Here is a 16,058-nt window from a genome sequence, read left to right on the forward strand (position 1 = left end):
AACACATTTTACATCGTTCTGACTACATCAAACTTGTCTCGGATACTTGTGATGAGTTAACTTTGTTGGTGGTTGTGGTCCAAATTCAAACCTCCAACGTCGTTGAACCTCAGCAACATTCTCCACTTCCCAATAACATTTCAGTATCCACTTATATTCATTGAACGATAATTGCACCGCCATGTTTTTTTATAAACAGATGAACATGTTTTCATGCTTTCCACTGCCTTCTGAATCATAAACCGCAAAAATCGTATTTCTATCTCATTTTTTTTGCTGTGAAATAGTATTTCAAAGAGTGTATACATCAATTTGGGACACTCCGTATATGTATTCCAGTACTAGTTCCATTTCAAGTTCATGTAAAATGTCTTCATTTCTTTTGTGATCCCAGCTGTCTGGCGCATGAACTTCATCTCACTAGCTGTAATTTTGCTCCCATCACTTTTCCATAAAGTCCAGGGTTCGCTTCCATAACATAGGACGTAGGATGAGAGAAGATTTCGTTAACTGTTACCCTATTTATGATGCGTATGCATTTTTTTCCCCCTGAAATGTCTTGTTTCACCAAAATTTATAGCTTGAAACCAAGATACTTCAATTCATTTGCTCTTGTCATTTTTCTTGGAACAGGGTCCCTCCCTTGTTTTATCCGCGGATATTTCTATGCAGTATTTATCTGCTACTGATTTTAAATTACAGATTTACCTTTGTAAATTATTTTCTGAGGTGGCTAGTAAGATCAAATCATCTGCAAAAGCTATTGAATTTAAATATGTATTCCGGTTTGTAACCATGTCTTATAAACCTGAATTCTCTTATAATTGTATTCATATGTGGGTCATTTGCAAAATTTGTATAACAAATGGACGATTTAGAACGTCAAAATTAAAGTACTATTTAGTGCATATTCTGCATGTATTAATGTAGTGCAATGTCTCTGGCATAGTAATCAGCCACTGTACACTCACCTTGCTTTACAGCACTGTTTTGAATGATGTAACAGACATGACAAAGCAAACATAAGCATGTGGTAACCTAAAATGCTTTTGCTTAAGAATCTTCAAAATAGCAACTTAACTACTGGACACGTGTACTATTATGTGCTCTTGATCTTGACTTTATATGTTGTTATTTGTGGAAAATACAACACAAACAGATCTGACAGAATAAAAATGCACGCTTAGACTAAAACACAAAGCAAGAGTATCACACAGAATCTCGCCAAATCAAAATGGGTGAACATAGCAGTACAATCAAAATTACTCTTTGTGCATCATCCTGGCTTGTGCTGACATCTGTGGGATTTTTTTTTCAACTCTGTATCCATAGGAACAGAATGGTGTAACAGACCTGACTGACTTACTGGACTGGAGTAATTATGTAATCATATTTAAGGAAATATAAACTCAGACATAAATGAATAAGTTTTGATAATATCAAATGTTTCTTTGATTTTTTCCTCAATTACATTATTGAACAAACCTTTATCTGGACATAATCATGCTCCATTTTAAAAACTTAACTAGTATGGACACGGCATTTTAGCTGTTACTATGAGAATTTTATTTTATTCTCGTGAAATATTTCACATGGAGGAAATAATTCTTGTGACGTTTACTACATTAGTATTGAAACTAATCACTGTTAGGAATTTATAAATCTATCGTTATAAATGCAATAATGGGAAGGGTAAGAATTGATGGACGTCGTTTGTTATACAAATTCTGCAAATGACCGATGTATGTTGAATAAAAGATACGAAAGTGCACATCCTTGCCTGGCACCAGTAAAAATCTCTCTGTATTTCGGTGTCTTATCTTCAGTTTTAACTGAAATTGAAATTACTTTTTGCAAGGTAGAAATATTTTGAATAATTCACTGTGGAATCTGTTCACTTCTTAATATACTTAACAATTTGCTGCAATTTACTCTATCAAAAGCTTCTTTTTTAAATCAGTAAATACAATTGACTTTTCATAAAGCAATTTCATGCTTCCGTTCATATTTCAGGAAAGCTGTGTAGATTTCTTCATTCTTTAGTCCAAATAAACGTTGCTGCTCATTTGCAGAGTTGCAGATGGACAACAGTGTGTATGTCCAAGCGGCACCTCACCGTCTGTGACGTCGTCTACAGTGGCCACTGTAACACCAGCAACATCTGAGCGAGAGCTGTCATGTGACTGCTATAACAGTAAAGATGGGGAGGAGCAGCTACGTCATAAGCTGGTCCAAGCCATTGGTGATGACACCCTCAGCTTCATCAAATCTAAAGAGGAATTCAAACGCCAGATGAATTTTACAGGAATGATATACAGGTATGTACAAACAGACTCCGTTTAGGAAATATTGTGATCTCAAAAAAATTTTACATTTGCAAGTTTTATTTTGGGGGGGGGGGATTTGTAAAGTTGAAACAATTGTTACATTTCCTGAAACAAACATGTGTCGAAAAATTCTAAACTTTTAATATTACTGTATTTTATTATTGAGAGTAAACGTGGTACAGTGAAACCTCTCATTTACGGACATCGAAGGGACGTAACAATCTGTCCACATCTGGGAGGTGTCCTTTATTGGGAGGGAGGCTCCCCAATCTAACAGTAAATTTATAATATGCATTATGTATCCCTTCACGCTTTAAATGAATTGTATTACTGTACTTTAATTCTAAATACAGTATATTGTACTACAGTAAATTCTTTGCAACTTTGAACTACAGTAGATAAGACCGAAAAAGGAAAATACAGTACTGTGCCATGACATTTTATTCTAGGTCTACAGTTATGCAGTATTGTAATTTATACTTTTCAACTTAACCTTTACGATCAGGTGTCATGTCTCTCGAATCCGAAGAGCTGATTGAAGGGAAGAGAATAATCCTACTAACCCTATCGTGTGTCGAATACAATTTCATGATCGCGGAAACCTTGGACCCATCAGACAGGTTAAATTTTATGACTCTGTTTATCCACCCGCTTCCAGATGACAATGATTGGTAGCCTACGAGACCCTTATTGTCTTCTTTCATGTTAAGGAATTTCTGTACAGTTCTAAAAACTAAATTTTCCATTTTTTTACACATTAGGTCTTGAAATCCAAGTTCTGTCCGCAGTCAGGAGGTAAAGCAAGCTTTAGGACTGTGAAACAGCTGTCCGTGTCCGTGTCTGAGAGTGTCCATAAACGAGAGTTGAATTTATCATTATTTCTATATTATTTCAGTTGGGGCATAAAAATCTGTCCGTATATGAGGAGTGTCCGTAAGGAGAGGTTTCACTGTAGATCACTTTATATGGAAAAATTACTGGGCTTCACTAAAGTGTTCTGTCGTATCTTATGTCTGTGTGTATAATGACAATATGTCAGAAATTACGAAATAAATATTCAGACACATCAGAGCAAGAAGTCAAATACTCTGTGATAATCCATGTTGAATCTTTCGTACACTACTTTTAACACTTGAATATGAATAATTGATTAAATGGTGATCTTACTTAAGTTAATTATGTAAGCATGTGCGGCTTAAAGCTGTTTCGGTGCTACTTGACACCATCCTCAGAGCCTTCTGTGTCTTGGCGCCATCTCAACTTCGCTGCCTGTTGTGTGGGTACGTTCGTGTGATGAAGAGTTGTGTCAAATAGTGTGTGTGTTCTGAAATTGATCTGTGTGTTGAGAATCTGATTCGGGTGTGTTTTAGTGTGTCTGTATATTTCATATTGTTCTAGTGTGTTGAGTTTTTGGTTTTTGGGTTGTATGTGTAGGATTTCCATGTCTGTATTTATATTATTGTATGTGTGGTTAGCATTAGTTATGTGTTCGGCATATATATATAGCATACAGAACAGAAAACACACTACAAAGACATCTCAACACACAAACAACACAAACAAATAAATAGAACCACACAGGCGTATACAAACTCACTTGCAATAGTTGCGACAGTTTCTACATTGGACAGACAGGCAGATCATTCCAAACTCGATACAAAGAACACATTAAAGCAATAACCAGAGGACACAATATATCTACACATGCCGAACACATAACTAATGCCAACCACACATACAATAACATAAATACAGACATGGAAATCCTACACATACAACCCAAAAACCAAAAACTCAACACACTAGAACAATATGAAATATACAGACACACTAAAACACACACACTCTTTGACACCACATTTCAACACTTTTCAACAATCGAACGCACCCACACAACAGGCAGCGAAGTTCGAGATGACGACGAGATCTAGTAAGCTCTGAGGATGGTGTGAAGAAGCACCGAAACAGCTGTAAGCCGCACATGCTTACACAATTAACACGAGTAAGATTGCTATTTAATCAATTATTTATATTCAACTGTTAAAAGTATTGTACGAAAGATTCAACATGGAAACTTTATGCTTCATAATTATGTTATTCAGTGTACTATCATTTCAATTTATTTGCACAGTGACTTCCCTACACTGGCGTCAACACTGCCATACTTCCACATCAGTGATGAGTACCGTATTTTCTCACCAGAGGGTCTGCATCTTATAGTGTGTGTTCATGGCCTAGATGGCAACTCTGCAGATCTCCGCCTGGTAAAAACGTACCTGGAATTGGGGCTTCCTGGTGCCAACTTGGAGTTCCTCATGTCTGAGCGAAACCAGGTAGCCGCCCCTACTCCCACTTGTTTTAATTATCGTAATCAGCAGTCATGATAAATACTGTTACCTTTTTTGTCAATATTGCTGAATACAGAAACAAGTAGACAGATGATAAATAAAGCACGTGAGTGAGTTTAAGAATATTAACTCAGCTTAAGTCATAAACAGTAGTGTTTTTTGTAGACTATTACACTTTTACTACGTCACACTACTTTTGACCAATAAAACTGTACGAAAGGACGTCTTTCAACCAATCATGGCTGCTTATCGCACAATTTTATGGCGTCCCTAGCATTTGTTTATTTTTATCACTACCCTAGCATTTGTTTCTTTGTTTGCCAACATTTCAAACTGCACTGGTCTGGACGTCAAAAAAGAGGACATTACAAACCACTCCAGTCGTTGCACAGCACTTTCAAATATGACTCGCATTGGCATTCAAGAACAAGAATTAATAAAGATCACTAGCATATATGAAGAGCACCATTCGGAAACCCTGAATAAGTTGAGGGATACACCATGTACATCAACGAGTTCACTTCTTTTACGCACACGTCCAATATAACATCAACTGAACCACCAACCACTAAAACATTCAAATTTGAAAATTGTACTTTCAATAATTGTTTCTTTTAAAATTATTCATGTTTATTTTTTATTTCATCATCGTTAATTAAAACGTTTCTTGTTTATTTCATCATCCCTAATTAAAACTTTTCTAACACTTGTTTATATTATTTATGTTATGTTTGTTATAGTTTCTGCTATATATTATTATGGATAGTGACGTATCAGAAATTGTTTAATACTAAGATTTATTGAAAATCATCTGTCAAGTGACGTTCATTACTGGGATTCGGATGATTGAAGTGGAATGCAAATGTTTTAATGAATTTAAATACTATTATAGTCACAATCATGCCATGGTATGAAAGAAAAATTTCACAACCTCGAGCGGGAATCGAACCTGCGACTTCCTGTTCTCCGGTCAGGCGCTCTACCACTGAGCTATCGAGTTCGTCTCACGCCAAAGGCTCGGAATTATCCTTTCATACTGGCGACTCTGTTAGTCTCTTTAAACCCATAAGCAGTGCTGACTAGATCAGACGCTATGGACAGTACTCTATAACAGAGTCGCCAGTATGAAAGGATAATTCCGAGCCTTTGACGTGAGACGAACTCGATAGCTCAGTGGTAGAGCGCCTGCCCGGAGAACAGGAAGTCGCAGGTTCGATTCCCGCTCGAGGTTGTGAAATTTTTCTTTCATACCATGGCATGATTGTGACTATAATAGTATTTAAATTCATTAATATGTCACATCAACGGACGTATATACGTCACCAAACATCGTAAGATGAAGATTACATTTGCAAATGTTTTAATAAAAATGAAACTGAATCAACAAAGCCTTCTTGACTAGTAACCAACGAGTTAGATACTAGTATTTAACTCGTTGCTAGTAACCGTCCACAGAGTTCAATGAAGATTCCAGTTGGCACAACTGATAACAAGAAAATCATAAAACACTACTGCCATCTAGCATAATGTTAAGATGGTACAATAATACATTTGAAGACAGTTGTATTTTCGTAAACCAATTAAAATTTTATTGTATTGGAGTACTTTGTTACTTCTAATCTTCATATACTTTCTTCTAATCGTGTAATAGTCAATTAAATCCCACTCGAGTTTTGATTTTCTCTAGATAAATCAAGACCTCTAGTGAGATTACTGTTGATAATTAGGCGAGTAACACTCTGTATATGTGCCAACAGGGAGATACGTTCTCAGACTTCGACACCATGACAGACAAGCTGGTGGCAGAAATCCTATACCATGTGGAGGCATGTGGGCTGAACCCGTCCAAGATCAGTTTCATAGGCCACTCACTGGGCAATATAATTATCCGCTCAGCCATCACAAGGCCACAGATGAAGCATCTGCTGCCGCGCCTGCATACCTTCCTCTCTCTGTCTGGACCCCACCTCGGCACTCTCTACAACAACAGTGGACTTGTCAATATGGGTATGTTACTTGCGCTACTTCCTCAATTAACATACATCTTGATTACACAACTTTTAACACTGTATCACTTCGGAATATGTATGGTGAGACTTTCCTGTGTTAAATTTCAACGTACCTCGTTTACATGTTTCGACCTGTTTATGGGTCATCTTCAGAACTGGTCGTTGTTAGTGATGGGCGAAGTTGTTCTTTTCCCGGAACAGTTCCGACTGTTCCGGTTCCGGAAAAATACTATGTTCCAAACAACAGTTCCGAAATAACAGTTAAAAATATACAAGTTGAGATGTGTCTGAATCGTTCACTGATGCGAGTTATCTCTTTGACTCTCGCTCCATTTGAGGAGTCGTTCAAAGAGCGGTACGGTACCCTCCCTCTTCCCCAAGCAACTCGCACATGCGTTGGAGCACTCATCACTCGGACTCCTCTTAAAATACGTTATCGGCATGACATCATGGCACACATGCTTCTCAATAGATGACATTCCAATGCACATTCGAATCGGTTTGGAAACTGGCTGTGTATGCGGACAGAAGCTTCGTGTTTATTAGATAAACAACTGTTGAATACAAGGTCAGATTGCAACACTAATTGGTACATAAAGTCATGTAGATACGGTAACCAACTCAAAAATTTAACATGTCATTTAAGGGGAGTTGGTCATTATCACATGCAAAATAATGGTAAAAATAGCCTATCTTCTAGCAGTCATAAATATAATAGTCTACTATTTATCAGAGGTCTTTCATTTTTGTTACCTATGTGTGTATACATATTAAGCTTTAAAATGAAAAAGAATGGTGACTCTAGAGTAAATCTGTATCCTTAAATTAATTTTTTTAATTAAGCACAATTTTTTTTTATAAATTCACTACATGTCTGTGATTTGGTACACTCTATTCACTTATTATAGCACATACTGAATTGAAAATTTGACCACTTACTGGTAATAGATACTAAAACATACCCTACTAAAATTATTCATATATCTGTAATATTATGGGCATAGGGCTTATAGTAATCATCACCGTCAATAAATTAAAAAAAAATTTAAGATTAGTATAAGCCCTATGCCCATAACACTACAGATATTTTAATAATTTTAGTAGGGTATGTTTTAGTATCTATTAGCAGTAAGTGACCAAAATTTTAATTCAATGTGTGCTATGATAAGTGAATAGAGTGTACCTAATCACAGGTATGTAGTGAAGTTATATAAAACATATGTTTAAATTCAAAAATTAATTTAAGGGTAAGATTTAAACTAGATTAACCATTCCTTTTTCATTTTAAAATTTAATATGTATACATATATCACTAAAAAAATGAAATAGCTGTGATAAATAGTATTACATTTATGACTGCTTGAAGATAGGCTATTCTTACCATTAATTTGCATGCGATAACGTCCAATTCCCCTTAAAACGTGTACCGTAGTATGTAATTTTTGTTCTCCGCGTTACGTATTAAAAAAAATTAAAATCGTTAATTTTTATTTTTACTTTTCTTAATGCTTAGCTATAATAATAATAATAATAATAATAATAATAATAATAATAATAATAATAATAATATAATTTCATACATAATAAAAATATATAACTACTGTATATATTGATATATTAGCATTAGTGAAACCTAAAACCCCACACTTAGTAAAATGTTAGAAACACTCTGTACCAAAGTGTAGTACTTTAAACTTCGCATCACACCTCGTTCTGTGTCATTACTTATGATCACACTGCAGAGATTTCAATTTCCTTGCTTCCTCATCCATCCACGTGAGAGTTCCAAGTTCCAACTTGTTCCAAGTACTACATAAAGAACGACGAGAACAGTGTAGTCAGAGCTGTCACTGTTCAACGGAACGGCTTCCGACTGTTCTCTGTTGTCTCGGAGTCGGAACATGCCTTGCGCAACGCAGCACTGCGGGCCCACCACAGCTTGACAAGTGAGCAGCTCGGAGTCGGAACAGGAGGTTCCGGCCTACTGTTCTTTTTTGCAACAGTTCCGGTCTCGGAACTGTTCCAAAATAACTGTTGTGTTATTTTTTACCCATCTCTAGTCGTTGTTGGTCTTGGCGCCACTTCTTCTGTTTCCTGTGAGGGTGTGTTCCTGTGGTATAGTGTAGAGTCAAAGAGTGTGTGTGTTTTGAAGTTGAGTTGTGTGTTGAGAATTTCGTTGGGGTGTGTTTTTGTGTGTCTGTATATTTCATATTGTTCTAGTGTGTTTAGTTTCTGGCTTTTTGGTTGGATGTGTAGTATTTCCATGTCTGTGTTGATGTCTCTGTGGGTGTGGTTAGCATTTGTGATATGTTCTGCATATGTGGAGGTGTTTTGTAATTTTGTTATGGCTGTCATGTGTTCTTTGTAACGTGTTTGAAACGATCTGCCTGTCTGTCCTATGTAGAAGTTGTTGCAACCTCATTCAAGAAATTAAATTATAACATCGCATACGGAACAAATAACACTCTACAAAAACATCTCAACACACAAACAACACAAACAAACAAATACAACCACACAGGCGTATACAAACTCAAATGTAACACCTGCAACAACTTCTACATAGGACAGACAGGCAGATCGTTTCAAACACGTTACAAAGAATATATCACAGCCATAACAAAATTACAAAACACCTCCACATATGCAGAACACATCACAAATGCTAACCACACCCACAGAGACATCAACACAGACATGGAAATACTGCACATCCAACCAAAAAGCCAGAAACTAAACACACTAGAACAATATGAAATATACAGACACACAAAAACACACCCCAACGAAATTCTCAACACACAACTCAACTTCAAAACACACACTCTTCGACTCTACACTATACCACAGGAACACACCCTCATGTGGCGCCAAGACCAACAACGACCAGTTCTGAAGATGACCCATAAATAGATCGAAACATGTAAACAAGGTACATTGAAATTTAACACAGGAAAGTCTTATCATACATATTCCGAACTTATTTTGTAGTAACTCTTATGGAGTACTTTTTCTCTACGAATATATGCTCATTTGTTCGCAGTAGCACAATGTACTCCAAAAGCAGGAAAATTGAGAACATTTCGAACAATGTTAACAAGGGTGCAGATTATAATTGAATTTTGTAATTTTGACTGCTGAGTTTGCTGTAATTCTAATTTTTATCTGTGTATGTTCAGTCACATTTTTTGTGGATGGTAACAGTTTTTTCTTTCCTTGTCGAATTTTCTGAGCCAGATCAGTGTACTTGGTTATCTGCTGCAGGTTGTGAGTGTTTGGAATAGTTACATCTGCCCTACAGTGCTTTAATTTTCCTGATGTCCTGTTGCCAATAGATCCCACAGAGCCATATTCCGGCCGCATAAGTACAGCTGTTAGAGCACGTCGAGTGTTCAGTCATGATTCATAACCATAATGAGAGATCACTGAACTATGCTGTCGTTCAATTATTATGTTTTGTATTGTACATAAGAGGTCGCTACGTGCTCTGTACAGTGAAATACTGCATGTCACGTCTTTCTGTAGTTGTAGAATGAAGTGCAATCACTTGTTTGCCCTTGAAAAGTATGTGTTTGGAATGGAGCAGTGTAGGATAGAATGTTTCAATTAAGGAAAGTATCTTTTAATAAAAGAGCAAAAAGGGATATATATAAATCTCGGTATACTAGATATACAGGGTTAGTTAAAAGTCCCGCACCACCTAAATAACTTTTGAAGCATAAGGTTCAGTGACATGAAACTTGGTATGTGGGGATAACCATATACTAAGAACTCAATAATGGTATTACCGAGTTTTTTCTACTTCTGGTTTAACTGGAAGTAACGCCAACTCTCCTATTTTAAATGGAACACCCAATATATTGTGACAGCGACGTGAGATTCGAACTCACGACCAGCGTCCCGCGAGAGAACAGACCGCGCGGGCTTCACGGAGCACTGAGGGGCGGTGCGCGGCGGGGAAAGGGCCTACGCAGCGAGAGAGTGGAGAGAGATCGCGCGCACAGCTGCTTACAGAGTGAAGGGGGAACGGACCTTCCCGACTCTTCCAGAAGCCCGTCGAAGTGGAAAAATCGCGAATTCGAAGTCTCTCGGTTACGTTGCTGTGGTTATAAATTACGGACGCGAAGGAGTGTGTGGTCATTCATGATTAGTTCAGTGAGTAAGCCAGTGAACAGAGCAAGCTAGCCAGTCTTGTGTACCGGAGTTCGACTTGAGTGTGCGTCCGCAACTGTGCCAGCATCCAAAGGCCTGAGTTCGAGTGCAGTGGACCGCAGTTGGAGGAACCTGAGTTCGAGTACAGTGAACTGTCTCTGAAGGTCTGTGATTCGAGATACGGTGAACTCGAGTGACTGAGCTAGAAGAACTGTGAACTGAGAACTGATAGTTCTGATTTGTAAATAGTGCTTTGTAAATATTATTTAAGATTAACAGTTCATTGTTGTTTGTAATAGTCCAAGTAAATTGTCATTGTCGTCGGTGGAGTGCTATAACCAGGGAACGGATTTATATGGACTAAAAATATATGAAATATGTAAATATATATGTAGTTATTTTTACCAAAATATGGAATTAAATATGGATTTTTACCAAAATATGGAATTAAATATGGACTTAAAATTATAAAAAAATGACTATGTACGTTAAATATTGGTACATTTTAATCAAACTAAACAAAAAATATAATGGACGTACCTTATCTTCCAATGTAGTTTCAACAAAACACAATTTTTATTGTCTGTTACCATAACAATAGGTTACAAACATTTCTTTCAAGTGCTGAAAAGTGAATCTTCTTCTATTGTCTCTGAGGATAGATTTATACTGACTAAAAGAGCGTTCGACGTCACAAGAAGTAACTGGTACATAATTCAATTTCACAATGTCTGCTGGGGATAAGTCCAAGTTAATCTTCACTGTTGATTCACCACTCATCACAGCAACAACCTTTTGTAGTTCTTCATATCCAGGGTTTTTTGAAAGTACAGTGTCCACCTTAGCTCTTACTGCATCTGCAACTTTACCTCTACCACGATTCAGTTGTTCCACAGTACTATTTATAATTTCAAAACTTTCAGATAGTGAAAGGTGCCTATTTTGGAGACTTTTGAGCGTTTTTATGATGCATGAAAATGTATGCTGAATGTGAGCTAAGTCATTCTTCACACTTATGTCACAGGTAACTGTTTTCGCAGTATCAATTGAGACTGCATCTTCAGAGTCCAATGCAAGGAGAACATTGTTAATAGAGTCTATATGTTCGGCATAATATTCAACTGCTTCTAGCCATGTACCCCATCTAGTTAAAATTGGCTTTGGTGGCAATGGAATTTCAGGGTACATTTCTTTCAACACGTTAACTCTACTGGGAGCTTTGAGAAATACTTTTTTCACTGATGAAATCAACAAATCTACTTTAGGGAAATTGTCTCTGACCACTTCTGCCACACGATGAAATGCATGCGCCACACAAGTAAAATGAGTCAATTTAGGATATACAACAGATAATGCTTGTCCAGCTTTGACCATATAAGGGGCAGCATCGCTAATAAAGAATAACACATTATCGTACATAATACCCTTTGGCCACAGGATACCCATAGCTTCGTTGAACAGTTTAACTATAGTTTTGTTATTGCACTTTTCTAGAACATCACAATGTAAAAGAATTCGTTCAGAATATTGTTCACTTAACAAACCGATAACTACATTACCAACAAGTCTACCTTCTTTGTCGGGAGTCTCATCAATGGAAACCCAAATTGAACTATCTTTAATTTCATCTCTTATCTTCTGTATTGTCTCATCGTAGATGGATGGAGCATACGTCTTCCTAAGTGTTGACTCATCCGGGATTGTATGTTGAGTATATTTTTCAAGGAATTCCCTGAAGACCTTATTCTTTAGTTTGTAGAGAGGAATATCAGCAGAGATGAGAGAACGGCACAGGTCGATGTTAAACTCAGATCTTACATTCGATGTTGTTGGTTGTGTTAAAAACAATTGTCTCTGCTTGGAATTTAGTTGTTTGTTGGCCTGATGTTTACTAGTTGTAATGTGTTGTTGCACCAGGAACTTTTGTGTAGATGATACTGCACACTGACACAAATTACAAAATAATATTTTATTGTCAGTTGATAAACCATCTTCTTTAAATTCTGAAATGTAACTTGTTAGTTTTGATTTTAAATTGACTGAATGACGTACTTTTGGCATATTTACCGTCTTTATAGTATGATTTACAAAACTGAACCTATGTGTACTCTGACTGGCATTTAACTGTTGAGCTGCACAACTGAAGTCTGTTAAAAATTTTAAATTAAATTAATACAGTTTTGTAACTTACTTTCCCATTGTTGATAGGACTGCTAATTTTCAAATAACTCTGATGTTAAAGGGATTACTGAACATGTGTTTAAATCTCTATTGTTGAAATGTATTTTTAAAAGTTAATGGAATTTTGTTTTGTTTTATTGTTAAACCTAATATAATATGGACTGTTTTATATGAAATATGGAAAATATATGGAAATTAACGAAAATATGTACTAAACTCTAAAATATGGAAAAATATGGAAAATAAAAGTAGGATTTTTCAACCCTACACATTGTGAAACATAAAGATAATGCAAAATATAAATTATATTAGCTTTATAAGTAAATATGTATTTACATATAAATCCTTTCCCTGGCTATAACGAATACTGTGTTGAGTGAAAATCCAATTGTTGACGAGAGCGTTTAAGGCGAATTGTAGAAAGGAATTATTGTTGGAAGAATAAAATCCTATTGTTGAGTTAAATAAAATTCACAATATATATATATATATATATATATATATATATATATATATATATATATTTTTTTTTTTTTAATGGTGCTCATTAAGAGCTTTTCAAAAAGTACCCACACTCGATACTTCTGTACAAATTCAGTGTTGCTAAGTCAAGAAAACAGAAAACTGTATCAAATATTAAAATAATAAAATACTCCTTCCTTAACAAAAACAAAACAAAGCTAGCTCACCTTCTAAATTATGTGTTCAAATTGGTAGCCCTCAGTTGCTTTACAATGTGTCACTCAATCACAGAAACCATTTAAGGAATGATTTAACCAGGCTTTAGGAATATCTTGCACCACTTCCATTTTTATTTAGCAACACTGAATTTGTACTGACATATCAAGTGTGGGTACTTTTTGAAAAGCTCTTAATGAGCTTTATTCAAAAATAAAAATATATATTGGGTGTTCCATTTAAAATAAGAGAGTTGGAGTTACTTCCGGTTAAACCGGAAGTAGAAAAAACTCGGTAATACCATTATTGAGTTCTTAGTATATGATTATCCTCACATACCAAGTTTCATGTCACTGAACCGTAGGCTTCAAAAGTTATTTAGGTGGTGCGTTTATTATTTTAATATTCGATACACTTTTCTGTTTTCTTGACTTAGCAACACAGAAGTATCAAGTGTGGGTACTTTTTGAAAAGCTCTTAATGAGCTTTATTCAAAAATAAAAAAAATATATTGGATGTTCTAATTAAAATAAGAGAGTTGGAGTTACTTCCGGTTTCTTCCGGTTAAACCTGAAGTAGAAAAAACTCGGTAATACCATTATTGAGTTCTTAGTATATGGTTATCCCCACATACCAAGTTTCATGTCACTGAACCACATAGGTGGTGCGGGACTTTTAACTAACCCTGTATGTTTATGTGTTAAGCTTTATTCTTCATAGACGTTCAGTACAGAAGTTTTAATTTATGGAGTTCGATATACAAAAAGTGTTTATTGCCTCTAGGGATGTGGTTCATGCAGAAGTGGAAGAAGTCTGGGTCACTCTTGCAGCTTGCTTTACGTGATGCTGCTGATGTGCGCCAAACGTTCTTGTATCGTTTGAGCCAGCGTTCAAATCTCCATCACTTTCGCAATCTGTTACTGTGTGGATCATCTCAGGATCGTTATGTTCCCCTTCATTCAGCACGCATTGAACTATGTAAGGCTGCGGTCAAGGATACTTCTGTACAAGGTACGTGATGACATTGACTGCCTTATTTTCTCATTAACTTCTACAATAATTAGAATTGTGTCAAAGTAGACCATAAATATTTCTTTTCAATCATTTGAAAAGTTAATGTATGTAGCAGTAGCGCCAACTTTGAAAACATTGGTTAAGCTCAAACACTTTAGTTTCAAGTCCTTCTTTTTCTTCTTCTTCTTCCTATCACGTATTAAGCCTGGTGGCCTGTTATGGTCTCACTCCATTGTTTTAGCAGATGGCCCAAAGATCTTATTCCTAAGGGGCGATAATTTATTGCTTGGCGTGTTATCCTTCTTCTAGGCATCCTGAGTAAATGATATTTCCATTTCTGTCTATAATTTTTAATTTTCTCTAAAATTGGGTCAATATTTAATTGTGTGGCCGGGAGGAAAAAGGTCTTAAGTCAATTTTTTGTTAAAATGAGATTTTTATATATTCTGAAAGCGGAAACAATTCTCTATAATCTGGTAAAACGGCTAAAGTCAAATAAGACTCCTGACTGGATTTATAGAGCGTTACCAAATGTCCTAAGTACTTTTTGAATCGAGCACACACAGAATAAAGGACTTAAGAATATTTAATGCTCTATTCCTTACAGACTATTACATATTTACTTTCCATGCTTCCCTATTATAAAGTTCTAAATTGTATTTTACCTATTTTATCACATACTGATGCACTTTCCTTTTAAAACTTTAAGCACCAGGGTAAACAGTCCTATAATTGTTTAAGACCCATTTTGCATTCCTAATAATTTACATTTCTCATTTATGTAGACATGAAAAAGATCTTATGTTTAAATAGTCCCTTCTACTCAGTTTGGGTTGTAGTCTTAAAAGGGCTTAAGTGCGGCTATTTTTGGAATAATCAAGAAAATTGTTAAATGAACAACGTTACCTATTTTAGAAGAAATATAAACAAATAATATCCAGGAAAAACCTGTTAATTAAAAAAACTCTATAATTGACTCCAATTTCAATCTTTCTACTGCTCTCCTGAAAAGTATACAATTTTTACTTAAGACCTTTTTTCCTCCCAGCCACAGAATTCTTTCAAAATATCCAAATTTTCTTCTTGTCTAATCTAGTATAGCCAGCAGTTCTTCTTAAAAACTTCATTTAATTGGCAGTGATTCGGTGTTCATCATATTTATGTATGGTCTAAGCTTCACTTCCATACATGAGAACAGGTCTCGCCAGTTTATTAATTGTATTCATTGCATACTTACTTACTTACTTACTTACTGGCTTTTAAGGAACCTGGAGGTTCATTGCCACCCTCACATAAGCCCGCCATTGGTCCCTATCCTGAGCAAGATTAATCCATTCTCTATCATCATA

At 35.8% G+C, this 16,058-nt stretch overlaps 1 protein-coding gene across 5 annotated transcripts in view; it reads left to right on the forward strand.

Annotated features, from left to right (window-relative positions):
* LOC138703836 (protein FAM135A) overlaps window positions 1-16,058 on the forward strand; it is a 320,424-nt gene that overhangs the window by 284,134 nt on the left and 20,232 nt on the right. For 3 of the 5 annotated variants that reach the window (XM_069832052.1, XM_069832056.1, XM_069832055.1), the window contains 4 exons: window positions 2,073-2,318; window positions 4,459-4,663; window positions 6,433-6,682; window positions 14,479-14,706. In XM_069832052.1, the coding sequence (XP_069688153.1) occupies window positions 2,073-2,318; window positions 4,459-4,663; window positions 6,433-6,682; window positions 14,479-14,706 (929 nt within the window). The remainder of the gene's footprint in view (window positions 1-2,072; window positions 2,319-4,458; window positions 4,664-6,432; window positions 6,683-14,478; window positions 14,707-16,058) is intronic. The other 2 variants (XM_069832053.1, XM_069832057.1) reach the window with 1 other exon arrangement.

This window comes from Periplaneta americana, chromosome 7, assembly GCF_040183065.1.
Source record: "Periplaneta americana isolate PAMFEO1 chromosome 7, P.americana_PAMFEO1_priV1, whole genome shotgun sequence".
Taxonomy (NCBI): domain Eukaryota; kingdom Metazoa; phylum Arthropoda; class Insecta; order Blattodea; family Blattidae; genus Periplaneta; species Periplaneta americana.